General features: G+C 36.3%; 4 protein-coding genes across 6 annotated transcripts in view; 3 read left to right on the forward strand and 1 right to left on the reverse strand.

Moving 5' to 3' along the window:
• Window positions 1-2293, forward strand: part of LOC142335945 (mediator of RNA polymerase II transcription subunit 13-like) — a 177974-nt gene extending 175681 nt beyond the window's left edge. For both annotated transcript variants that reach the window (XM_075384355.1, XM_075384356.1), the window contains exons 18-20: window positions 51-256; window positions 643-858; window positions 1191-2293. In XM_075384355.1, coding sequence (XP_075240470.1) covers window positions 51-256; window positions 643-858; window positions 1191-1742 — 974 coding nt within the window. In that variant the 3' untranslated portion in view covers window positions 1743-2293. The remainder of the gene's footprint in view (window positions 1-50; window positions 257-642; window positions 859-1190) is intronic.
• LOC142335952 (histone acetyltransferase type B catalytic subunit-like) overlaps window positions 1-26694 on the reverse strand; it is a 182460-nt gene that overhangs the window by 86919 nt on the left and 68847 nt on the right. The window lies entirely within an intron of this gene.
• On the forward strand, window positions 10039-11205 carry LOC142336864 (ADP-ribosylation factor-like protein 1). Its single transcript, XM_075385824.1, has one exon. The coding sequence runs from the start codon at window positions 10042-10044 to the stop codon at window positions 10585-10587; it is 546 nt and encodes a 181-aa protein (XP_075241939.1). The 5' UTR covers window positions 10039-10041; the 3' UTR covers window positions 10588-11205.
• On the forward strand, window positions 16425-26636 carry LOC142335939 (cyclic nucleotide-gated channel alpha-3-like). The gene is made up of 11 exons (XM_075384346.1): window positions 16425-17627; window positions 18999-19162; window positions 19670-19892; window positions 20226-20440; window positions 20836-21014; window positions 21387-21797; window positions 22998-23225; window positions 23594-23746; window positions 23887-24007; window positions 24341-24532; window positions 26170-26636. The coding sequence occupies exons 1-11, from the start codon at window positions 17479-17481 to the stop codon at window positions 26589-26591; spliced, it is 2457 nt and encodes an 818-aa protein (XP_075240461.1). The 5' UTR covers window positions 16425-17478; the 3' UTR covers window positions 26592-26636.

Below are 26694 nucleotides of genomic sequence, written 5' to 3' on the forward strand. Positions count from 1 at the left end.
CTTCCTAATGCGGGATCGAGAATTTAGAGTGTTTTCCATTTTTGATGCAGATCCGCAAAGTGGAAACAGTGGAAGTGAAGGAAGCGGTGGAAGTGGATTGGGAAGTGGGAGTAGCAGCAAGAAGACCAACAGTCAGTCCTCCTTGTCCAGTTCTACTTCTGGACTGTCAGCCGCCTTTCTCAGTGGACTCGCAGGTGGCACCAGAGAAGTGTCTTGCACTCATGTACTCGTCATTCCCACCAGTGCTAACACACAAGTACGTTACTTAGTTCTTTTCTTGAACAATTGTAGCATGAACAAGATCAATATCATAATCTGATTGGTGACAGAATTAGACTGTTAATAAGAATTATAAAAATCTAGAATCTCGATGATTTTTTGTCTTTCCAGGTCTGGCCTTCGTTTAAATTTCACGTCGATTTGAAGGAAAACTGTTGTAATAATCTAATTACTTCCTAATGTTGTAAGAAGCTAATAAATTGTAAGAATCTAATAATAGCCTGTCTGTTGACTATCTAGAGCTCTCGTTGAAAGAGCTCTGGAAATGTGAAATTTTCTATATGGAACAATTTGGTTGTCTTCTTATGAAAATTTTTGCAGTGGATGTGGTTGGTTTTATTAATTGATGGCACGTGTTAACAGCAAGTCACTAACACGCCCCAGACTGGCCTGGATGTACAGAATGACCTGGAAATTCTGTTGCCGGATGTATTCACCTTTCTGGACGAGGACCATCAGGATGACATTGGACAGTTGATGAGTGAACTGGACACTGATGCCAACAACCCACTCGCTAATGCCGGAGGAAAGACTGGAGGGCCGGGCGATTCAGATGACCTATCCACCATGTCCAAAAAAGTATGCAAATGTGGCTGATATGGCCAAAAAACTTTAAATTTGATTTGACTAGTTCGCGTCCACTCCCAATCATTAAGATCAATTTAAACTATTTCCGGAATGCACCTAAGATGCACCAAATAAAAACTTATTTGTTTAGCTCTCCTCAGATTTATCAACTCGTTGGCTGTAAATCTAGTGTCTGACTTATATTTCTGATGGTTTGAGGAAGTGAATAGGTTATAGCCGGCCTGTGCAATAATTTGACAAGAGTAATATATATGGTTTCTTTTAGAAACTGATGCTTAGTTTGTGTGCTCAGATTCTATCTAATTTGTTCTTGACTTTTTTAGGCTCCATGCACTGCCTATCTACCGCTGAGCGAGGGCGATGCCGAAAACTTCCAACTGCAGCAGCAGCCTCTAGCTCTTGGTTTCTACGTCTCGACAGCTCCAACGGGACAACTACCATCCTGGTTCTGGTCGGCGAATCCTTTAGCCGAGTTCAGAGATCCTGCAACGTTGAAAGCGGCTCTACACATCACAACCTCAATGAACGACGATCGCCAGAAGCAGCCTCATCCCTTGGACTCGCATCACACGACAACTGTGTTACGACACGTATTGGAAAGCTATAACTCCTTGTCATGGTTAAACGTGGACCCTTTTTACTCGTTCGACCGTAGCTCCTGCCTGCCTGTACACATGGTAGTTCTAGTCAACCTTTATCACTGCATGGAAAAGTTTTCGACGCTTTCACTCACCAACAGTCCTCACAATCACTTACAGTTAGCGTCCTCCTCTTCAACATTGACAATAGGTGCTGAAATATCGCCCAACACCCAGATAGTCAATTCTACTCTTTCACAGCAACACCTCAGTAGTCGACACTCGAAGACCAGCTGATAATGACTCTATCGTTATCAGGAACTCGCTCTGCTCTCGTTTCATGTCCACCAGCGCCTACTGTATTTGCAAATAATGTTAATTTTTGTTTCTAGCAGCCTATTTTCAGAATCGGCCTCATTTTTATCTATCTAAATTACGTTTCGAGTTTCATTCATTTTCCATGATCCCATAAGTAATATTTGAAAAATAGTTTTAAAAGTTTATTCGGACATAAGCTCAGACATAACGCCGTAAAGGTAGAGTTAATTGCTGTAATGAATTGATACAGAGAAGAATATATTGTGTAATATCAATGTAATTTATTTGTGTTCTTAATTCTTTCCCTGGTTAGAAGGGGATGTGCAAAATTCATGATTAAGTTTTAAACTTAGTTCTTTCTTCACTCGATGCTACGCTTAACAGGATGTTTAAATGCGGAATAATTTCAACAAATAACGACTAATGTCGTTTCAACATTTCGCTTCTGACATTGAATATATATGTGACTTGGAATTTGAAATTAATTGTAGAAGTGTAGTTAAATATATTAGCAATATTTTTCTTTCTCATCCGTTTTCTTAGTTCAAATCCGATGTTAGATTGTAAATCAGAATTTATACTAGATCTGATACAATCACAAGTTTGTAGAAACAGCTTTGCATTGGTACTGGGGAACGAGAAGATAGTCCGTGGTACTTACCGCGGTGGGCCGACACTATGTATAAAGAACAAAAGATTCAAAACCGAACATGGTATACGTAATGTCTTTTCGTGTTCTTAAATATGATTAATAGATACGATTGTGAGTTATTATTGGCCTTCTCTTGGTTTTTCATGACCCGAAGAGGAGTGTTTACTCTGCTGAGGGAGAGTTTTTTTGAAGCGGTGGGTTGAGTGAATGATTTCTTGAAAGTTTTTCGAGCGAATGGAGCTTATAGCTAACCAGGCATTCCTTTGTCCGTTTGGCTCATTTGTTTAGCCTGTAGTTTGGTTTTTTGTAGAAATATTTTTTTCATTAAAGCTGCATTACTAATTAATTAATTGCTCTCAAACGAAGTTTGTAGCAATTATATTTGTCCTGTCGGTCTTTTTTATGCGATTTTTCGCTTGAGCGATTATTCGTCTGAAGCACAGGTAGCGCCCAGCGGTGCTCTTAGAGCCTTTCAGCTCAAACAGTTTTGGAGACTTATACTTATGGTGTGAAGGGCGGTTCTTAGAGGTTGAAGACACCCCCACTGTTGACCACACCCCACGCAGGGGCCAGAAAACATCCTTGGTTTGATAATAAATTACTGAAAAAATTTTATATACCATGGATTAGCTTTCAATTTATTAATATGACAAATTTGGTTTGATTATAGGTTACTGTATAGCTTCTAGATGTAGTGGAATATTTTTCAAAATTTTAATATCAGCTATTTTTAAATATATTTGCAACTCGGAAAGTTTTTTGAATCTTTTTGAATTTTTTATCATTTTTTCCGGCACCAGGGTTGTATGAGAATCCTCAAGGCTTGATGATAAGCTGTCGCTTAGTTCCTATGTTACTTGCAGATGGGTTACTTGACATAACTCCAGAGACAAAAAAAATAATTAGGAACATTTCACTGCGAAATCTGGAATTTTTTTTTAGTTTCGCAAATTTTTGAAAATTTTTAAAATATCAGTTTTTATTTGATTTATTTACTAACAAAGCTAGAAAACTAAAAGTTGCAGAGTCGAATCAAGCTTAAGCTAGGCTCACTAAACCGTGTCTAGCGACTGACGAAGCCAACCGCTCTCCGGTCGTTTGAGAGCAATTCACCCGACGTTAGTCGGTTATGTTTATATTGGGTGGTCATAACAGTGTATAATCGCTCTCGAACGAAGTTGAAGGCAATTATTGTAAATGTGTTGGTCTTCTTTATGCAAAATTTTCGCTTGACCATTTTGACTTTTTGAATGACTTCTGCGCCCTTGAATTTTCCGTTTTGCGAGATCTTAAGTTCTCTCATTCAGAAGTGTCAGTAGCGGAAGTCAAGCGGCGACAGTTTACTACCAAAATACAAAAGTGCCCCAAAATTGGTGTAATGACGTCATTTTAAACTTTCGTAGTGACAACAGTTACTCTTCCCCCACCTCCTTCCCCCGGACTGAAACAGGCTGCAATAGGTTAGAGCTCCCACTAGTTCAAGAGCAATTCTTAGACGTTATGCGGTTATGTTCTGCACTGTTTCCCTTAATGTCAACTTTTTGTTCTGTATTTTTAATAGCCGCCGTCAGCCTCTCAACGGCTATTATTTATGAGCTCTCCTTTTTTACAGTCCAAAGTGTTTGGATTGTATTTGTGCCCTGTCTTTTTTTCGTAAGATATTTTCAGATTTAGCTTTCAAAACATGATAAACAGATAAAGCTCAGCTAGCATCAAGTTTCATTAGAGGCCCTAGCTGTTTTAATATTCTTTCAAATGCTTAGAGTGGTGCAGCTGCTGGGAATGCCTTTTTTCAATGTTAAAAGGTCATTTTTGAAATTTTTGTGCCCCAAATTGCTCCGTCATGTTCGACCTCTTTGTTTGATCAGTCTTAAATTGGCGTCTGGTTGAATTTGAAATTTTGTTTCAATTAACCTTAATGACCATTTTATGAGACATATGTTTTGGGTTACTGCAAATTGAACACGCGAAATGATTCTATTTATTGCAATATTTCAATGTCATTTTTTTAATAGCCGCACAGCGATAGCTGGGGCTATTATTGGCCTTCTCTTGGTTTTTTTTATTTCGTTCGCGATTTTTGTTACGACCATTTGACGTCACAATCACTTCAAATCTGCTTTTTGTTCAATCGTTCATGCAATTTCAACTGAAGTGTGTGTGGCGTCATTTTTCGCTCTTAGTGGAGCGAGTTTTTTTTGTTCATTCGCGTGATTAAATTTTTGGTCACACTTGACTTACCTCACCCTCAAAAATGACTTCCTCACTTTGAAATTGACTTTTATTTACTTTAATTCAAAGAGATAAGGTCAAATGGGTGTGTGTCACTCTAAATTAAGGTTATTTGAGAGCAGCTAATAGAGGCAGCAAAAACAGATTTTTAATCAAAATATAACATATCGACCTTCAATGAAAAGACGAATTTTTTTGTTCTTTCTTTGTTACTGTTTTTTTGAGACTGCAGATCTACAAAGCTATCGCGGCTATTTTCTGGCAATCTGCCGGCTGTTTTTAAATATCTCCAGCCCCAAGGTTCGGGGAACCTCCTTTAGTGTTTGATAATAGGTTTCTGCATACTTTCTCATTTTGTGTCCTAATTGGATTGTATTTGGATATGATTGTTTGAAATGTTGTCCAATTGCATTAACCATTTTATTCAGGCCCATTTCATACATTTGGAGGCCAAATGTGACATGATCAGTCTGAGCTTAGTAAAAATTCAGACTGGGAATACCATGGTTTTTAACATCATGGGTTATTAAATTTTTTAAAAGTAAACTTGCATTTTCAAGTTTTTTTGAAAATTTTTGATGTTTTTGAGTTTCTTCAGCCCTAGGGGCCAGGGACCAAATGTTGTTGTTCAATTTTTAGTGGCAATGGATTGATTGTGAACATTTTAATATCGCGAATTATTGCCATATTTTTGATAGATTTTGCCATCCTTTTCAAGTTATTCGAAAATTTTTGCCAGCCATTGAGTTTTTGCAGCCCCATGGGCCAGGAAATCTTCTTTATATTATGATAATAGGTTACTGCGTGGTTGATAGGGGGATTGGAGGGGTTTAAAATTTTTTAATATCATGAAAATCTTGATATTCATTGATCTTTATGGGCCAGTGAAAATTTTGAAGTCTTGAAAATCGGTTAATGGATAGTTTCTGGAAGCAATTAAATGGCTCTGAAGATTTTATTCTCTCGACTTTTAGCGAAATTTATATAAGTTTGCATTTGTTTTCAAATTGTTAGGAAATTTGTTTTTTGAGTTTATCGATCTTTAGGGGCCAGTGCTTTTTTGAGTCTTGCAGTTGGTTTACTGGAAATATTCGATAGACAGAAAGGGGTGTTGAACATTAAAATCGCAAAATTTACTATACATTGCAATTTTCGTTTTAAAGGATTTGTCATATTTCTTGAAGTTTTTTCTTTGATGGGCATTAATCCCCTTTCAAGGCTTGTTCGTGGGTTAATAGGTGTATTTAAACGGATCAAGTTTGGCCTTCAGGGTAAAGGCTTCAAGAGATCTAGCTCTGATGATGTTTTTAGTTTGAGATTGTTTGGATTCCATTGTTCAATTGATTGGCCTGTCAGATTCAATTCTTTGGATTGTATATCTTGACCTGTCCTGATATGTTTTTTAAGTTCGTTTTCATCTTTTAATCACGTTTTTCGTTTTTATTAAGTCGCCTTTTTAACGTTTGAATCGTGACTCACTTCAATTACTGTTTCATTACTGTTATGGATTTTATGTTCTTTCACGCATTGAATTACGCAATGTAGCAATTACGGTCAATGTCAAAAGAGCAAAATCAAAATTAACAGGATAAACCGATAAAAACCGTCATTATGTCAAAGTGCATCAGGTTATCAAAGTTAGGTTGAGCCATCGTTAGCTGACATCAGTATTGTAGATGATAGCTTTCAGTTCAAAAGCTGAATTAAGCATAGTTTTAGAATCTTACTGAAACTGCACATCAAATTCGAACACTTTTTGACGGAACAAAATTGTCAATTTTTATCTTTATCTGTTCTGAGATTTTTGTATTGTTCTGTTTGTTTCCGTGGAAGTCTCTCTATATGATTTGTTTATCAGATGTAAACTTTTAAATATTTACTTCTTGATGAGGAGGGTGATGTTGAAGTTTCTTCTGGGCTTTGGTTGAGATATTCTGAAGCCAAATTTTATCAAAATGCATTTTTTAAAATGTGAATTTCGCCAATTTTAATATTTCCCGTTTTCAATTGAACGATCAACAAAGGTTTCAGTTATCTTGAAATTTTGTAGCTTTCGCCTCATTTTTTTTTGTTTTTATGGTTTATAGTGTTTTGTTTACGATCTTTGATTTCTGGTTAGGTTACAATGTTTTAAGTTATTTTAAGTCAGCATGCAAATGCAATTTGGTTATGGGTCTGGCTGGTTGTACTGTTGTGTATGTATTAACCTCATAATTTTTATAGTATTTTTGCATTTCAGTTTTTGTGTTTGCTGTTTTTGAATGTAAGGGATCATTGAATGTTTGTTGGCTTACTGGTTTCTAATTTCAACCACACGTTGCTTTTTCCAATCAGCTTTGGTATTGTTCAGCTAATGGCTATAAGCTATTGATTTTTGAAGACTTTGATGGCATAGTTCTTAATATGATGGCAGAGTTATGGAAATGGGATTTTTTTAAATCAATGTGTTTAGAACAATCTGCTGAACACAAGTAAAAAAGAAAAAGAGAAAGAGAGTAGTTGGTGTTTGTACAGCATTCTGAGAGGGAGTGGGAAAAGAAGGTGTGAAACAAGTTCTGCTAAGCGTGCATGTTTTTTTAACGTACCAAAATTTCAGAGACGCTTTAATTTTTAACTAGCTTTTTTCAGGTGTTTTTTTTGCAATTATATCAACTAATAAGTTCACGCTTGGAAATTTTTTGACCATCTTAAACACACATTAGAATTCTAGCTGCAGTTTTGATCTAATTTCTTCAATTTGCGTTTTTATGATAGAATTATTAGCTGTTTTTGTTCCCTTTCTCGTTTTTCTCATATTCGGGGAATTGTTGGTCAAAGTAGGTTGTTCCAGTGGTTAGTTGTTTGTGTTCAAGAAAACGGAATAGGTCCGGCAAATTTTAGTCCAAGTTTGTCGAACTTTGAAGTTCAAAAACCCCTTTCTTCGGCCTTTGTACATCTCGCAATCATTTATTTGTTCTGTCGTTTGTTTAGAGCTTTTCGTCTAATCGTCTTGTTGATATTTATTTTCGTCAGCCTTTCAACGGCTTTTATTCAGGCGCTCTCCTTTTTAAAATTTGCTTTACCTTTTCATCACGTTTTTCATTTCATATAAGTCACGGCTTTCACGCTTGACTTATGACTTACCTCCCTCACTGTTTCAACTGAATGAATTTTAGATTCTTTCGCGTATTGAGTTACGTATTGTCGTGAATACGGTCAATGTCAAAAGTGCAAAATCAAAAGAACGGGATAAACCGATAAATCCCGGTCATTTGGAATCTAACCGAATATGCAGAATTTACACACCAAATAAGAAGACTTGGCAATTTGCTGACTGTGTTGCTTAATAGAGTTAAGTTTAAAAGCTGAATTAAGTGTAATTTTAGAATCTAACCGAATATGCAGAATTTGCACACCAAATAAAAAAGAATTTGACACTTAGAAAAATTCTGTCATTTTCTATCTCGTAATTTTTTCTGTTTCAACCCCAATGTGCGTCAAGCGGATCAACGGCGGCTATTTTCCGGCAATTTGCTGGCTATGCTAAAGGAGAGGCTTGAAGGATTGTTTCGACAGTTGATAGCAAAATTATTTAATCCCTTTCCCATGAGAGTATGATTTTTGCATGCTGCCTTTTCGTTATTTTCTTGTCTATCGAGTGTTTGCTTGGTGGTTTATGTACAAGAACTATTTTTAAATGATTTTTCCAGAACAATTGTGACGTTGCGATAAAATATTTTGCAAAGAGTTTTTTTAAATAGGGTTTTCAACACTCGTTGCTGTAACTGCTGCATAAGATACCGATGAAACACTTTGTACGATTGATACTATGAAAATTTGAAACAGTGGCGTAAAAATGAATTGGAATAAACTTTTTTGGCATTTTTCTCGCAGTTTTTATACAAAGAGTGAAAGTGGTTAGAAAAGAGTGGCGGAAAAGGGGTCCAATTAAATGTAGTGTGGTGTAAGCTATGCAACTCTTGTAATTGCTACGAAAGTTGATTTAGAACATGACCACTCATTTAATATCGCCTTCATAGAAACATTGGAAATTTATTTTTTTCGCCAGCTTTTACTATAAGCATTGTGTGTGGCTTTAGCTACTCTGTGGCCATCTATTGAATGGAAATTATTTGTATTGCACTGTTCTTTGGGAGGAGTCTCAACTTAAGAGGATTTGGAAAATATTTTGAAATTTTATTCCTTTCTTCTGGTTTTCGCTATTGGATGAAATTTTCGCTAAGATACAATAGAAATTTCTAAAAAAATACTTGCTTTTGTATTTTTTTAACTCGTATTTCTACCTCCGTTTTTTTTAACTTTACCTCCGTGATTTTTTTCGAACCGAATTTTTCGGTAAAAAATGTTTCAAAAATTACTGTATAATAAAGCTCACGACTGGGTTTTAGTTAGGTCATTTTTTTCTTCGAGTTGATTGCTGCAGTTTTTGTTTCGTTATAATTTTAGTAACGAACATATGATGACAGTTTCTCTTCAAATTAGTTTTTGTTCATTCAGTCGTGCACTTTTTAGACTGATTCACGTGTGTGACGTCAATTGTCTTTCTTATTGGAGTTAGTCTTTTCTTCATGCGTGTTAATTTTTGCGAGTGCATAAATTTTAGGAGAGGCATCTCGAAAGCAGTCTTGATTATGTTGAATTTGTCGAATTGTTATTTTGCGTATTTGTCATTTATGACTTTAATGAACTAATAAGGATTTTTAAAAATAAAATCATGAATTTCTGTCGCAACTTTTAAAAGCGTTTGATTCAGTTGTCCTGCCTTTTTCGGATCAGATAGTTTTTAAAATCAATTTTTTGTTTTTCTTTCCGTGTTGCAGCTGGCGATTTGGAAGACCATAGCAAAAATCACAAAAGAACTAGTGCGTTTTGATTTTAATCATTTTTTTTGTAGTTTTGTTCCCGTTTTGTATGCAAATTATCTGATAACTGAAAGCAAAAAAAACGTGATCAAAAATACAAAAAATTACTGAAATCAAAACGCCAAATTCTGAGATTTTTGCTACGGTTTTCGAAATCATCAGCTGCAACAAATCAGATTCCATATGAGTTGAAGAAACATAGGCTTTGCTGAGGTCTTCGTAAAGATATGAATTTTTAAAAATACGATAGCTGGATTAGATGTTTCAATACCCATTGAGAATTTAAACATCTAATGACGGTATCTCAGGCAACGCACTGGCTGTTTGTGTGTGTATTGCTTGAAAAAGTCAATGAACAGGTTCCAATGGGATTCAAACCTTTGAGAAGCTCTAAATGGTTTTGGCAAATTGTTCATCTCTCTGGTTTCGACGGAGAAGAAATGGGGGAATTATAAAACCTTTGCTGTGCGTAATAAAGGTCGCTCATCTGAAATAGGCAAATGTTAATTGTTCGAATGTTTTCAGGTCCAACATGGGCAATTTATTCTCTGGTATTTTCTCTCGCCTCTTTGGGAGCAAGGAGATGCGAGTGTTGATTCTAGGTCTGGACGGAGCTGGCAAAACCACTATCCTATACAGAATGCAAGTGGGCGAAGTAGTGACCACAATACCCACCATTGGCTTTAATGTCGAGACCGTTTCCTTCAAGAACCTCAAATTCCAAGTGTGGGATCTGGGAGGTCAGACAAGCATACGACCGTACTGGAGGTGCTACTACAGCAATACTGATGCCATCATTTACGTTGTGGACAGTAAGGATAAAGAGAGGATCTCAATTTCAAAGCAGGAGCTCGTTGCTATGTTAGAAGAAGAGGAACTGAAAAGTGCATGTTTGGTTGTGTTCGCGAATAAGCAAGACATTGATGGTGCAATGAGCGTCACGGAAGTTGCGAACGAACTAGGCCTTGCTGCTCTCAAAAACAGAAAGTGGCAAATTTTCAAAACCTCAGCAACAAAAGGATTTGGTTTAGAAGAAGGCATGGAATGGTTAGCCACTGAGTTGTCGACAAAAAGGTGAAGTTGATATCACTGTGGGGTGGAATTGTTGTTGCTGTAACAATTGTAGAAGCGTCATAAATATATCCGCACTCCCCTTACTTGACTCCATCGCCTACATATGATTGATTGATTTTGTTACTTTACGGAACCAAACGGTATGTGAATAATCACTCCTCTGGTCGTTGTCTTGTTCATATACGATCAGACTCTTCTCAAACGGTGCTGGGATTTTGTCATTTTGGTCCATATTCAACAATATTTTTTCCTCCAAGAGCAGCTGAAGCCGTAAGAGATCGGAACATTACTTGAGTCAGAAAATGTTATATTGGACAATACAGCTCGGGTTGTCTTAGCAAAAGTAGGACAATCAAAAAAGTTCGACAAAGGGTTGAGTAAGAAACTGCAAGGTCTAAAATTTATGCTTTACTTCACCCTAGTTTGAAGTTTTGAAAGGTTTCTTCTGTGTGTAGCTGCTCTTGCTTCGCTTCAAATTTGAATAGATAATAATGAATTTTTATATAGTCTTGTTGAAGTCATAATTTGTATTGTTTCATTATCGTTTGATTGTTTACCTACATTTAACAACTGAGCTGAAACGAAGCCGAGTTTGAAGTCATGGCTCTCTGTAAGTTTCAAGCTTTCCATGAATATTTCATGCAATCTTTGATGTCAACTATTTTAGCATCTTTCTCTACGCTTGAAATTTACATGGGAGCAGATATATTAAGCAATTATATGATTATTTCCTTTCCCTTGAAAACTGCATAATGCTTTCTTATTATCAAGAAAATAGTTCTTTCATGTCTTCCAAAAACGTTTGAACAAGTTATTTTTCAAATTGTATGGAATCATGCCTATTGGTTAGGGTGCCTTTTGTTTATATAAGACTTGGAGGGGGGGGGGACTAGCAGATTTGATCCGAATTTAGACCTGAAGGGAACGGAAATTAGCAGCAGTTATATTCTTGGAGCTGTTATTACCCGAATGTTGTACTCCTCCAGATTGACTTCCACTTGCATAAGATCGCAAGAGTTTTGTTCAAAAATAGCTTCTCATGCATTGTACGAAATGCAAAAAAAGCATCATGGACTGAACTGGGCAATTCGTATTGTGATTATAAATTAACCCATTCACCAGTTAGCAGTGAAGAAGAGTAAAGGTTGCGTGTACATAAGTTATAATCAATTTAAGAGGGCAAAGCACACCCTTCTGCGGTAACCATATTAATGTTTGTTAAATGAATCATTATTCCTTACAAATAATATGCTCTTTCTGTGTATATATATATCAAGTTCAGTTGTCTTAAAAAGTTTCTTTTAATTATGTCCAATTTACATATTTTCAGACGGCTGCTTCTCAATATTTGATTTATTTTTGGCCATTTTTTTCCGTTTCAGTTATGCTCTAACGGACTCTTAACCAAAATTTTCATACCGGAATGCTTTCTGATGCAATCAAACTTTCCAAAGATTGTTTTGTGGTGGCTACTATGTTTTTTCGGTATCGACTGATATTACGGTGATCGAAGTTACAAATAAACTGGAGAATTACTTTCGAACTAAGTTAGAATCACTTATTTTGTCTTGTCATTTTTATGCCAATTTTTGCTAGAGATTTTTCTATTGACCCTTTTAGTTTATAACTTCGTGCCTTTTATTACTGAAATTCAAAAGAAAAGTGCAGCAAAGTTGGTTTCTGTTATTTAATTTAAATGTTATTAGTAGTGTGTAATAAGCTCTAATAACATCATTTGAAGCGTCTAAATTACATTATTGCCGAAATCCGCTACTTCTATCAGTTTTTAAATAACTAAATGGCGTTATTGTAAAGCGGAAGCAGAGTTAGTAACACTTAACTCTTCAGATTGTTTGTTTTGCGCAATAGGGGAACTATTATTGTTTAAATTTGAAATGTTCCAATAGTTTGCCATTTAGTTTGCCGAACCTAAAAGTTATTATTTAATGCATTCGGTTTTATGGGAACTTAAAAGTGTGCATGTGGTGTTTATTCTTGTTATGGGTGGGTTTTGGCTGAGCTGTACAATCAAACTATTTAACAAAACATTGCTCACTTTATTCTCTGGATGGAGTATGTATGCTCTTTAAGTTTCCTTCCCTTAGGAGTTTCAGTACGGTTTTAGTTTTTTTTCAGTAGGGTACAACCAATCAGGTCGATGACATTTTTTTCACCATTTTAAGGGTATTTTAACGATGCATTATCCTCTGGGTCAAGAATTTTGGGTTCAACAACTTTTAATTTTCAATTTTTGAACTTTTAGGAAAATTGGGAAAGTTTTGTACGTAACTCGTGAAACTTGATTGGATCAATGGTTGAAAATAAAAGGAGCCGTTTTTCAGAGCTACAAAAATTAATTGATTAGCTTTCATTTTTTGAAGAGTATGTTACGTTGGTTGTTAATTGTTGTAAAAGTTATCAATCAACATCTGTAATTTTGGTAACGTTTATAAACAAAATTTTTGTTGCAATAAATACTAATTTCTGCAAATAAATTCAACAAAATTGACGAAGAGCAAAAACTGGCTTTGTAAATTACTTTGGGCCAAAGTTTTATAATGGAAACCATTTCAGCGGACCAAGTTAAGATTATATGTCTGTTTAACTTTTTTGAGAAATAAAACGAATCGAAATAGCCTCAAATCTTCTTTGATAGAAACTTTATCTCATTGCAACGTTCTGCTTTTGTTCCGATCCCATTTGTGGGGGGAGGAACTATATACTCAAATGGTTTTTTTTGTTCAGACAATTTTGGCCGATCGATATATTCATCGTAGAGAAATGTGAGTGGTATCATTGAAAAGCTGGTCGAGCGCAGAATTAAAATTAAAAAGATTTTTTTTGATTTTCTTTTTTTTTCGAGGAGTTATCGAGGATTGAAGTTTTGTGAACACAGGATATTTGTTCACTTTCAGTGTAATTTTTCTTCAAATTAAAATATTTTCTATAAAAATAGTATTTCAAAATAAATTTCACGCCAAAAAATGAACGAATTTTGCATTTCTAATAGACTAAAGGCGATAAAAACACTAGTTCTGGTCTCATGGTCATATTCACTATCAAAAAAAAATTCGAATTCTATTTGAGAGCTTTTTTTAGAATTTTTTTTAAAATTTTTTAAGTCAGCTAGAGACAAGTCACTTTTCATATCAAGGTTACGTTAATGACAAACCTCCTTTATAGTCAAATTAAGCCCGATGTACAAGAAAAATCGTTTTCAAGGAATTGCTCGTGTTTTTTTTTGGTCTCGACTCTTGAGTTTTCGTAATTTAAAATGAAATTTTGAATTTCTTTCTGAGGTTCTACTAATTTTTTGGAGTCCTATGGCATGCACTCATTGACTAACAGTGCAATATGTTCCTTAATGAGCATTAACTGAACACATCTAGTGCTTTGAGTGGACAGCTAATGGCTGTTAAGACTTAAAAAATAATTTTTTGAAAGTTTTTTTTAACATTAACCAATCGTAAACTTTTTTCGTTAACTGTTAGTCAGTCTCAGTATTAACAAGACCCATTGCTTTCTACTGTACCTAAAGTTTGGTTAGCAGATTTATCTTCTAATTATTGGTTTTATGACTTCAATGGCACAAGATTTCAAAAAAAAAATTAAAAATTTTGTAAATTTTTGTATTATTGTTTACCTTTGAAATCTTATCACATTATCCAAATATTGATAGCTCCCATTGGCTTAAAGAAGACGTTCAGTGAATAACAGATAAAGTTTTCACAGTAAAGCTTATTGTTTAGATGAGTTCGACACTTTCTTCTCGCAATTTTCTACTGAATTTTTGGCTTTTGCCTGTTTTTGCTGTTCTTTTCATTGTCATAAGACTTATTGTGATGTCTTATTAATATATGCATGACAAACATCTCTTTCTTCCCATCGGGTTATATCTGAGCGTAGTTATTGAACTCCGTTGAAAGCTTTTGAGTTTAATGGCTGTTAAGACTTTAAAAATTATTTTTCGGAAAATTTTTTGAACATTAACCAATCCTAGACCTTTTTTTCGTGAACTGTTAGTCAGTCTTAGTACTGACAAAATACTTTTTTCTACTGCAGCCAAAACTTTTCTGGTAAGTGGTTTTTTCTTCTACCTATTAGTTTTAAAATTTCAATGCCTCGAGATTTCATATTTTTTTTTAATTTTTGGGTACTTTTTCTTATTTTTGGATCTTTTTGAAATCTTGTCACGTTATCTTTACTGATAGTTCCCATTGGTTTAGAGAAGACGTCCAATGGATCATAGATAAAGTTTTCAGAGAAGAGTTTACGGTTTAATTTGCTTCGACACTTTCTTCTGCCACTTTTCTACTGAGTTTTTGGATTTTCCATGTCTTTGTTGTTGTTTTCATAGTCAATAACTTCTTTTAAGGTCTTAATGATGAATTATGAATGGCAAACAAATTTGTTGTCCCATGGAGGCATAATTTAGCGTTTTTACTGGCTTCCGTTGAAAGCTAATGTTTTTGATGGCGCTGATAATACGAGTTTTCTCAAAAATTTCGTGGTTCTTATGTATTTAATCATATTTGTTGATTTTTTGAAGTTGTGTTGATAAAAAAGAGGAATCCCTTTGCTCCTGGAACTCAATTGAAAATAGAAAATTTTTTACTAAAAAATTTGATTTTTAATGCCTTCGACACTTTTCTTGATAATTTTTTTTGTGAATTTGCTGTTTTTGCCTGTTTTTCTTTAGTTTGCTGTAACTTGCTGACAGGTCTCATATGCTTTTAATTGAGGACTGAATAAATGATGTTACTGGAAGCAGTCAGTTTATAGCGAGCAGTCCTAAAGTTTGTGATATACATATTCAAATGTTTTTCAAGCTTTTCAGTTTTTGTTGTTCTTTTCGTCAAATTCCATGTATTTTCATCAATGAGGGTTCCCATCCAAATTCTTTTATTTCAAAAAATAGCATGTCTACTGATATTATTTGTCACTGATGTTTTGTTTGTTGTACAATTTGCGTTTTCAAAAACGTTTATTGAGTGCTCAATTTTGTGTTTCTTTTTCTCATTCAGAACAATCGCGTAATAAGATCCCAATGGTTTTCAAATGTGGCCCAAGTAAACTTATTTAAACTCTCAGCATAAGTACTTCAACTGAATTAGAAGAAACAACAATTGAATTAAAAATGCGTAAAATTCAGATAATAGCTAATAGTTTGTGTTTTCGCAAATCGTTTAATTTTTTGAGTTTTTCTTTAGTTCGTTTCTGTGGCTTAGTTTAACCAAAGACAGGTCCTTCTGGTTTTATAATGACTTTTTTGTATTTTATCAAAGATTATTTAGTTAAAGGCTAATGATTTTAAAGACTTTGAATATTCTTGGTTTAAAAAACGCTGATTAAATTTTGAATTTCGCCTCATTGTTCGTTCTCTTTGTCGACTTGTTACCTAGTCTTTGTGTAGTTAAGGTTTTATCTGATTGCTTTTTGACGTTGTTTACTAGGTGCTTTTATATTTAGATTTTGAGTTTTTGCCGTAATTTTTAGTTTTGCTTATTTTGTTTTTTTTCGCGTAGTCTTTTCATTGACAGATCTTGTGAGCGCTGCAATGAGGCATGGCATTTTTTAATTCAATTAGTAGTTTGGGTGTGAAACGATTTTTGTAAACTCAAACATCTATTTTTGCGATCTCTTCATTTGGTTGACGACAAATGTAGATGAGCTCGGGTCGGAACATCATGTGCGAACGCACATTAACGAGCCTCCTTGTTAATGTAAATTATACAATGGTATAATACGTTACCATTGAATCGTTGCTTCACAATATAATTTTGAAATTGAAGTGGCAACTGTTTGAATCAAAAATCATTTTTACGGAAACAGTTAATTCAACTTATTCTTCTCGATGTGTAAATGCTCAGCAATGTAGCTGTGTTGTGGTTTTTTTCCGCTCATATGCTTATTTTTTCTTAAACTTTGACGCTAAGTAAGAGAAACTTTACTCTACGTCTCCTAGATCCATCCAGTTATATTTTTCTTACGTATCAAATGTAACTGTCATGTATGACTAATGTTGCATATCAATTCCTATTCCACCAATTACCTGAATCTAGGTCGTGGCAGGCCATTTGAATCTGTCATGTATAATATGTGTTGTTGGTTGTGGTGGTCGTATTTTGGGGGGTATTAGCTTAAAAGAGGAAGGAAGCACGGAGGGCCACCTGAAGTAGAAGTGCATTGTGGTGTCCATGGAGCCAATTAGGAGAGATTGGGTTGTGAAACAGTCCTGCTGTGAAGTAACTTTGCCCAGATGCAGAGCTAATTCATCAGATGGGAAATGGCCTGCTGTCTTTTCAACTTACTAATGCACTCGCACTAATTTCGACCACTATTCCTGTTCCACTACTTCAGTCTGCCTGCCTTTACTTCCCTAGAAAATTAGTCAACATTTAAGCGCTATTTCAGCTATAAAAGCTCTGCTTATCGGTGATTGTTCATGTCATTTCTGTTCCCTGGATCGAAAACTGATATAGCAAATATATTGGAATATTTACGTTTATGATAACCTCCTGTCGCAATTGTCGAAGATTTTATTTAAGCTACGTTTAATCTGATGCATGCTCTAACGAACTGGAAGGAAAAATAGCAGAATTGACGCTAGCGGTTTAAGGCCAGTGAAGAGGATTTTTGCGACGAATAATTGTGAAGCTAGTATACGAAGATACAGGCGCGTATATCAAACACGACTGCTGTCAAACGTATCGAGTGTTGAGCTTAGAGAACAGTTTGACGAGAAATTCGGCTGCAGCAATACAGATATTTGATCTGACAGCTCTTTGGTGTCAACAATATTCCAGACCTGGTCGATTTTAGTATAGTAGACTATTAAAGCGGTTATATCAATTAATGAGCTAATTCGCTGACTGTTTTTTGCGTATCCTCACTTATGGCCCTGAAGCCCGTGAACACTGGGAGTGGTGGTGATCTTCTGTCCCCAACTGCATCTCTCCACTCACTTTCAACCTGCAGTCGAGCAACTAACTCGGCAGGAACTCCAACTACTGCTGCTCATCGACACTCCGAACCCAATTTCAGGTAGGCAGTCATTTATTTCTAGCAAATTTTACAGCAATTATATTGTTGAAGTTTTTACTCAGTTGTGTGGGATAAATGTTCCCTGATTGCTTAACAGTAGGTAGTTAAACAAAGGCTATGCTACGAATTATGTTTTTAAATCTTGTTCGGCGCACTAAACCAAACCGAAAAATGCCCCAATCCTTTCATTTGTAATTTTATATGCTAGTTCTGGTTTTAAAATATTTTTAAAACGGTTTCAAAATCCATTTGTAAAGTTTTCTACTAAAAGAATGCTTTTAACGCAGAACAACGAGATCATTAAAACGGACACCAAGATAAATGTTCGAAAAAGAAAACAGTGTATTCTTTATATTCGAAACAGTCGTTTTTCAACTGGTTGTACGGGCTCCCATTACTCTTCACGAAATTCGAGTTTCAGCGACAATCAAAGGTCAAAATCGATTCTGAGCGAGAAATGACAGAGAACGGACTTTTTCTTCAATTCTGTTCGTATCATTGTTTAATAGCCGCGTCCTCAATTCCAGGCGGCTATTATAGCGCTCCTAAATTTTTTAATAGCCGCGTCCTCATTTCCAGGCGGCTATTATAGCGCTCCTAATTTTTTTCTTCGTCTATCAGATTTTTGTTTCGTCATACCCTGACTTCTTGGAATTGACTTTTTCAATGACTTACCTCACTTAAACATATGACCTCTCAACTCACTTATGGAACTTTAAGTTTTATGAGCATTTACTTGTTAAAGTTCAATAGTGTGCATCTAAGTAGTGCCAAACATATATGCCCTAATTCTTGATTATTAGAGTCTTGAGTTTTTGATTTCGAAGATTAATTTTGGGATCTTCTCCGTTTGTGCCCCAGTACGGTATGCGCCCCCCAGTTACAGAGCACGTGCCATTACTGCATCTGAGGGGTGCACGTGCATCTGAGGGGTGCAAATAATATGCGCCCACTAAGCTAAGGGGGCACAAACGGAAGATTCTAATTTTGAAAAGCCCTATTAGGGCTTTCTTCTTAGAGCTTATGTGTCTCATAAAAATGACAGTCCAAAGCTAACCCAAAAAGTCTAGTGCTAGTGGTCTATTAAAGGACTGGTGGTCGATCTGTCTATCTAATCTTTTTAATTGTTTCAATTCATGGAATGCCCTAAGCGTCTATCGCGGCTATTTTACGGCAATCTGCCGGCTATGTTTTCAATTTTTTCTGCTTTGATTTATGTTTTTCAACGTTAAAAGAAAACGACTAGTCGTGATTGAGTTTAGTGTTATTAAATCTGAATTTGCGTGTAGATTCTTTCTAATGTGCTATGCTACATTCATTATTTTTTGACAGCGCCACAATGAGGCGAAGAAGTTGAGATGTCTGTTGTAGGAAGTATGCTCCACTTGCGGCTGGACTTCCCTTTCCTTCCTCAGTTGGTGGAGGGACAGTGAGCGGGGGTTCTCCTCGGTTGTTGAGTTGTGACTATGCTGATTCCACTTTAGACACTGTGAAGAGCAGATCTAGTAAAAAGACCACATCCAGCTCAACATCAGGTTCGAACTATATTCAATCTTAACATGTGTATTTTCAAGGCTAGAAATGGACCGGCTCTCATAATTATTAGTTTAAACATAATTATTTTTTGCGGTTTCATGATAATAATTGTTCACCAGCCTGATATTAAATGTAAATTGCAGATGTGATGGCATAATTGGAAACAATTGAGTTCGGAGTGAGATTTTTTGATCTTTTAAATGTTTTCAACAGCCGATACGTTTAGCAAATCAATGCTTTACTTCTCATCTTGATTTTTCGTCAATTGTCTCGATTAAGTAGAATATACAAGAACTTTGAATTGAGATTTTAATCTTTCTGCTTTCCGTTAGACACCTGGTTAGTTATTGGCGGAAACTGTATGCACAGTCCAAGGAAAAAATTTCGGACATTCATGGTTGATAAAACTAGTAGGTGAACCCCGAGCTGTTGAAGCTAAACTGGTGCAGGCCTAACAAAGGCCCGAAATTCTTTGGAATTGACAAGAATGTTGATCTTAATTACAGGACTGGCAGCAGCTAACAGTACATTTGGACGCCTGACTCGTAAACTGATTGATCAGATTAAGACAGACAAGATGAAACAGAAACAGGAGGAGGAATCGCATAAGATCGAAACTTTCCTAGAGCTGTTCAATCCAAATTTAGCTACCCTGGGAAATGCGGAGAAGTTCGACGGGTCTTTTGAGAAAGATGGAGAAGGCGAGCTAATAATCGGCATTACTAACAGGTTCTCGTACTTTTTCATATCTAAGTAGCCTTTTGGCTAGACTAACGAGATTTTTTTATCTGCTCAAAGATAAATTTCCATATCCAAAAATTTTCACCCTTATTTTAATCGTAAATAGCTCTCTAGCGGAGTAGAAAAATTGTTAGAGGATATTAATAACAGCGAAGTTCATATATATGTAAGGTCAAGGGTTATGAAAATATTTCAGGCGTCTTTATCCCGTAAAAAGAATTTGACCTGAACAATTTTTAACCAGTACAATTTGATCGAGCGTGCAGCTCAACATTATTGGTTTTTAAGCGGCCAGCATAAGCATTGATATTGGTGTTCCAGAAAAGAACGTGGAGCCTATGTATTTGGACCGCATGATGCAGTGTACTACGTGTGGCAGACGATAATAGCGGTAGCTTGTTTTTACAACCTGGTGATGATAGTGGCCAGGGCAGGGATCCAGGAGGTGCAAAAGAGTTTCAGACCTCTCTGGTACAGCGTGGACTACATCTGTGACTTCATCTACATATTGGACATGCTTGTCTCCTGCAGAACAGGTATTAGCTTAGCGAAACAATGCAGTCAGTCAAATTTTGATAGTCATTAAGTTTTTGTGATTCAAATAATCCGTGATTGAACATAAGAGTTGTCGGTTTTTCAGAACATTTCTCCGAAAATTTATTTAGCTAAAAAAAATTAAGCGAGTATTAGCTGGTTTTTTCCTCGGTGCTGTAATAAGCAAATAAATATCTCTTTTGGAGATTTTCAATAGTTTATTAATCGTATAAGTTTGCATGTGATCACTGTAGCGTAAGAACAAAACATGAATACTTATTTGCTGCATGCTGTATAATTTGCATGTATTTAAATCAATGAATCTTCAGTTTTATTTTAAACTCCTAGTAACTTTCCAAACAGTGTTAGATAACGTAATGACGTGTTTCATGTTAAGGTTACTTTCTGGAGGGTCTGACGGTGGTTGAGCCAAAACTGTTGTTCCAGAGGTACATCAGGTCATTCAGGTTCAAGATAGACATGGTCTCAATCCTACCCTACGATGTCTTCTATGCCATTCCCCTCTACTCCTTCGAAATATCACAAGAGAGAGTAGGAAGACCCTTCGTAGTCAAGGTCAGTCTGATCGGGATATTCTACTTACATTTTAACTTTCAAGCAGGCTTTGCAGTTTATATGTATGATGTTGCGCCAGCTTTCGAAGCGAAAGCAACGCATTATCGGTGCTTTCTTGCTAAATGCCATTACAATTTAAATTTTTAATTTAACTATCTGAGGTGACCAATTCCTGCTGTGAATGTGTTAAGTCTTATCAATTTAGCACTGAAATTAACTTCCTTTTAGTGATCAAAAATTTTCAAGTTGAACGATTTGAGTGATCTTACCCAGGAAAGAGGATGACTATTCAACATAGCTTTAGAGTTGTTTTAATTTTGAGGATTATTTAACTTATTTTATGGACAAAAATCGATACGTTGATATTTTCAGGGATACGATATGCCCATCTGGCGAAACAACCGTCTACTGAGATGCTACAAACTATACGAGTTCTTCCAGGCTACTGAGAAACGAGTGAACGCTCCCAACGCCTTCAGGATGCTCAATCTTCTATTTTACATCTCAGTTATTATCCACTGGAACGCCTGTTACTACTACGGTATCTCAGATATGTGCGTCTTGGGAAGCACACGGTGGGTTTATGGTGGATTCGATACCTACTCAGTTCTGAGAGATCTGATCAATTCTGGCAATACTTTTATTCGTGATTATAACGAGAGTTTGCCAAGGGCGGAAGGGTCAGGGTTCCGATTGACGCCGTGTTCTCTCGCGGTGCCTGAACAGAATGTGACGTGTGTTTACCCACCCAGCTATTTGCTCAACATGACTGACGTTCACGAGGTGAGAAATTGTTCGAAATAGATTTTTTGCTTGTACTACTTTGTTATTTGCTACGAATTTCATGCTTTGTTGGAAGACAGAAGAATTTCGGAAGTATTGTTAGCTGTATTAGTGGCAATGTGATAGGCAGTTGTCTCATAGCTATTATTGATAGTAACATTTACTCCTAATGATTTGGCTATTTGAGAATTAATAATTATTAATAGCCGCCCTCATCTTCTCAGCCGGCTATTATAGGGCTCCTATTTTTTTTTACAATTCAAAGAATTTGAATTGTATTGGGGCGCTGTCTTTTTTTTTTTAAGATTTGTTCACACATTTTCATGATTTTTGAAGTCAAAATGGAGTAGTGATTTTGGTCACGCCGAAACAGGAAATGGAGCGAAAAAGCGAGTGGTTTTGCGGCGTGAAATTTTTTCGCTCTAATTTTAAAGTAGAGTGAGAATACGGTGTTTGAACAAAAATTCGCTTTATCGGTAGTGATTTTTTGTTCACATGCGGCAATTTCACTCTGATTTTTACTGTTTTTTCGATTTTTTGGATCGGATTTTTTTGTAAATGGTTTTCCCAAACCATTTAAAGTCTGTTCTCGGTCTAGTTTTCTGTTTAGTCAATGAAAATTCTTTGAATTGTACGTCAGGACTTGTCCTGCTATGTTTTTTTACCTCGTCGAATAAAAAAATGTTTCGCTTTACCTCATTTTGCCGCCTTTTCAACATTTTGCGTGAAATCTTTTTGACTTCTCTAGGCTAGTTTCTCTCTTCTCTCATTCTGCTAAAAGTGATTTTGAACATCAGTTGCTCAGCAAAGCAATTCAAAATGAACAGTCAGTATAAAAAATTGAAGTCAGAAATAGAAACGGGATAAACCCATAAAGCCCAATTTTAGATGCCCGCCATTTGAACGTCGGTCCTATAAGTATTAGTTACCTCTCTCTAATGCTGATTGTTATTGATAGTAGCCCCTGTAGCCTCTCTCTAAGAAACAGAAGTATGTTCAACTACGAAATGCCATCAAAATAAATCGGACTTAAAAAAATGTTTTTGTACGAAAATCTTTTTTTTTTCAATATCTTCTGTTATTTCAATCCCAGTCATGCTTATTGGAATCAACGGCGGCTATTTTCCGGCAATCTGCCGGGTATGTTTTATGTTGCTTGTCTATTGCTTTTTTCCCTGATTTTTGGATTTTTTTGTCCAGGTATACGATAGAGTGGGTATAACTCTGGAGTGCAAGCCGAACGGCGTCACCTACCAGTTCAAGTTCAAAGAGCAGCCGGACATAGTGTGGGAGACATACGAGTACGCACAGAGCTGCTCTCTGTACTACAAGTACGTGTACTGCATGTTCTGGTCTGCCCTCACCCTCACCACCATAGGAGAGACACCACTACCATACACAGACCTGGAGTACTTCTTTATGATTGTGGTAAGTGAGAGTCGAGAGCTGCGTTTACATAGTTACATTTCTACTTTTCTTGATTACAAAGTGAAAGAACAACCACCACCACTGTACGTTTGAAATTATAACCACAATTTTGAAAATATGATTCTAAAAGAGCAAGCAAGTCTGTGCAAGGTTTTCTGTTGAAAATGTTAAATCTCAAACTGCGATAACCAAGTGAGAGCACAATAGAGTCTACTGGAAAAGTACAACTTTCCCGGGGAACGGTATAACCTTTTTTGTAGGAGTTACGCTTTGTTTGCTAGCCGGTTGCTTGAGAGATTTGAGAAACTGAGCGATGTTGATGAGCGACATGGTGCTTTGCTGGCTTTATGTACATTTTGTATTTTCAGGACTTTTTGATTGGCGTGGTCATCTTCGCAACAATAGTCGGCAACGTGGGCAGCATGATCGCAGACCTGAACGCCAAGTCAATCGCATTCCAGCGCAAGACAGACATGGTGAAAGTGTTCATGACGTGTCAGGGTGTATCATCAGAACTCCAGGTATACGAATGCATTAATATTACACATCAATAAAGAAGTGAAATGAAGTCAAAATTAATGAACTGAAAGTTGAAATGATAATCTTGGACATGGAATCAATGAGATGCATTCGGATTGGATATCGACGACTGCTGTTTTAGGTGAAGGTGATCAAGTGGTTCGACTACCTCAAGAGAAATGACAGATCCCTGGACGAGGACAATGTGTTGGTCTGTCTGGCACCGCGACTTCGCGCCGAGATTGCCGTACACATACACCTTGGTTAGCTATTGCCTCTTATTTCTGACAATTCTCCACTAAAATTGTATATCTAAAGTTGTATACGAATTTGACAAATTCGCAAATTGAGAATGATCACCCACCACAAGTCGTTGAAAAACTGAGGGATGTTCTATATATCTATTAGATGGTGATGGAAATCTGTAGTCATGAAACATTTGTTTCATTTAGGTTTGGAATAAAATAACAGTCTGACATGTGAGGAAGCTAATAAAAGGGGTAGCTGAGAGCAGACCGGCGTGGCCTAATGCTGTTCCGCTGCGACTACGCAGAAACCATAAATATTTGTCAAAATAGGACGAGTTTTTGTTTCAGATACTCTGAAGAAAGTGAGTCTTTTTTCGGACTTCGAGGTTGGACTGATGATAGAGATCCTGCTGCGTCTGAAGCCCGAGGTGTACTCTCCTGGGGACTTCATCTGCAAGAAGGGAGACATAGGAAGAAAGATGTACATTGTGAAACAGGGCACTCTCAATGTCATTGCTGGCGACTTCCTCACTGTTCTCGGTTCGTTCGTTTACCACGATTTTTACCCTTTTCAAATGCTATAGTGGGAAATTTAAAATTTTATTTCTATAAACCATTGACTGAGCCCTGTTTCTGCGATTGGAGGAGATAGGCAGCAGGCTGTTCAAATCAATTGCCCAATTTTTCGGGGCAATTGAGGATTTGAGGATCTGAAATTAGGCATTATTCAAAAATCTGGTTGTTAATTGCTCTCCAGCGAGTCCTGTGGTCTTGTTTAATGAGAATTTTTGTCTGGCGACTTTTCGTCCTCAAAAACGGAATAACAGGTAAAGCTCGGAAGGTTTTAAAGTGGCTGAGTAGCTCTCATAGAGCCTTACCAGCGAGGAGACATGAATTCTTGGTGTGAAGGCCGGTTCTTAATCTTAAAAGCTTGACACCCTGAAATGCGTGTGCAATGTCATTTTTCACTCTTAGTAGAGCGAGTTTTTCGCGTGATTAAAATTTTCGCCTGTCGTTCGAGAGCAATTCATCTGACGTTAGTTGGCATGTTAGTAGGGGGTTCAAAACATTTCTTAATTTTTTTTCAGTTTCAGAGTTTGTTTTTAAGATAGCATCAATCTGCCTGGTTTCTGGAATCCTCGTGATTGAAATAAAAGAAGCAGTTTGAGTTTTGCCAAAAATATTTTTCCGGCGCACTTTTTTTTAAGGTATAAAAGATTGCGCCATAATCTTTCAAGTTTGCTTTTGCTTCAAATGCTCAAAGTAGCTTCAAGTTCGTAATTAGACTTTTTCAAAACTGATTTTCTCCATATCTAAATTTGGAGAAAATGATATCTAAATCCAAATGCTAATTTTAATGTTATTGTTACACTAAACTCTCAGTGAGATGAACTGTCGCTAACTGGGATTTCAAATAAGTTCAACTTTGAAACAAAATCTAGAGAAAGATTTAAGTGATTAAAACACTCGAAAGTAGAGCAATAAGTTTCAGAGGTTGAAATCTGTTATTGTATTTTTTTTGTAAATTTGGGGTTGAGACAAATCGATTTTGCATGCTTTTCGAATAATTTAGTGTTAGCTGAAGAGAGGCTCTTAGTGTTCAATATACCAGTTTGTTCTTTTCTTTTGATGGTAAGTTTGTGCTGAAAGCAAAAGCAGACTATCATTTGCCCTTTTAATTCTTTCTTGAGCTCAATTGGCTCCACGTCGTATTCTATATCAATTTGGAAACCCTTGTGTTATATTTATATCTCATTGATATATATATATATATATATATAAACGTATAAAATTTATAGCCCCGCATTAACTCTTAACCTGACAAGTGAAACGTTGTTTGATCATTGCTTAGTGTCTAATTCTGCTACAAATTGGCCTAATCATAGACAGCTCATAGAGTGCTCAGTGAAACTTTACGATTATTTGATATATCAGTAGTATTAAAAATGACCAGTAGTATTATTAGCACCTCAACTGTTGGAGATACTTTTGGCTAAAATTGGGCCAGGTGTCCATCCCATGTTGTAGATTTTCACAAAAATCAGGGCGCCAAAAAGTGTTGACACCCCTCCCTTCCCACATTGAGGTTTTAGTCAGTTTTTCTGCTACTTACGTTGGGAGTTGTATCAACCAATTTTGCGCGTTATTTTAATGGAATCAAGTCCCTGTGTATTTAGGCACGTTGTCGAACGGACACTACTTTGGGGAGATCAGTGTTCTTGACATCCCGGGAAATCGAAACGGCAACAAGCGCACAGCTAATGTACAGAGCGTAGCCTTCACGGAACTGTTTTCACTCTCAAAAGACGATATCATGGAAGCCCTGCATGACTACCCACAAGCGAAAGCTGCAATCTACGAAAAGGGGAAGTCCCTACTAGCACATGATGATTTGTACAACCCGGAATTGGACAATGATAAACTAGATTTAGAAGGCGAAGCGGACGAAAGGCTGAAGGGTGTCGAACATAATTATGCATTACTTGCTAGCCGATATGCAAAGTTGTATGATGAAGTTAAAGACATGCATCAGGTTTTAATTGATAAATTGAACATGTTGTCACCCCCTACTGACAATATTGTCAATGGCCATAAATAGTTACGCGTTCGTTATGATCGTTTATAATTCATAAACTGTTTGACAAACCCCTCCCTCGATTTTGTGCGTACCATGGTTAGTGTAGTATTTGCAGCATTGCTGC

The sequence above is a fragment of the Convolutriloba macropyga genome, chromosome 3 (genome assembly GCF_964194025.1).
Source record: "Convolutriloba macropyga chromosome 3, txConMacr16.3, whole genome shotgun sequence".
Classification (NCBI taxonomy): Eukaryota; Metazoa; Xenacoelomorpha; order Acoela; family Convolutidae; genus Convolutriloba; species Convolutriloba macropyga.

What these genes read in the sequence shown, in the direction of transcription:
- LOC142335939 (XM_075384346.1), top strand. Translation starts at nt 17,479, where the DNA reads ATGGCCCTGAAGCCCGTGAACACTGGGAGTGGTGGTGATCTTCTGTCC. An exon ending in GCTTGTCTCCTGCAGAACAG is followed by an intron (nt 20,441 to 20,835) that starts GTATTAGCTTAG and finishes TTTCATGTTAAG; the next exon opens with GTTACTTTCTGGAGGGTCTG. An exon ending in TGCCGTACACATACACCTTG is followed by an intron (nt 24,008 to 24,340) that starts GTTAGCTATTGC and finishes TTTTTGTTTCAG; the next exon opens with ATACTCTGAAGAAAGTGAGT.
- LOC142336864 (XM_075385824.1), top strand. Translation starts at nt 10,042, where the DNA reads ATGGGCAATTTATTCTCTGGTATTTTCTCTCGCCTCTTTGGGAGCAAG.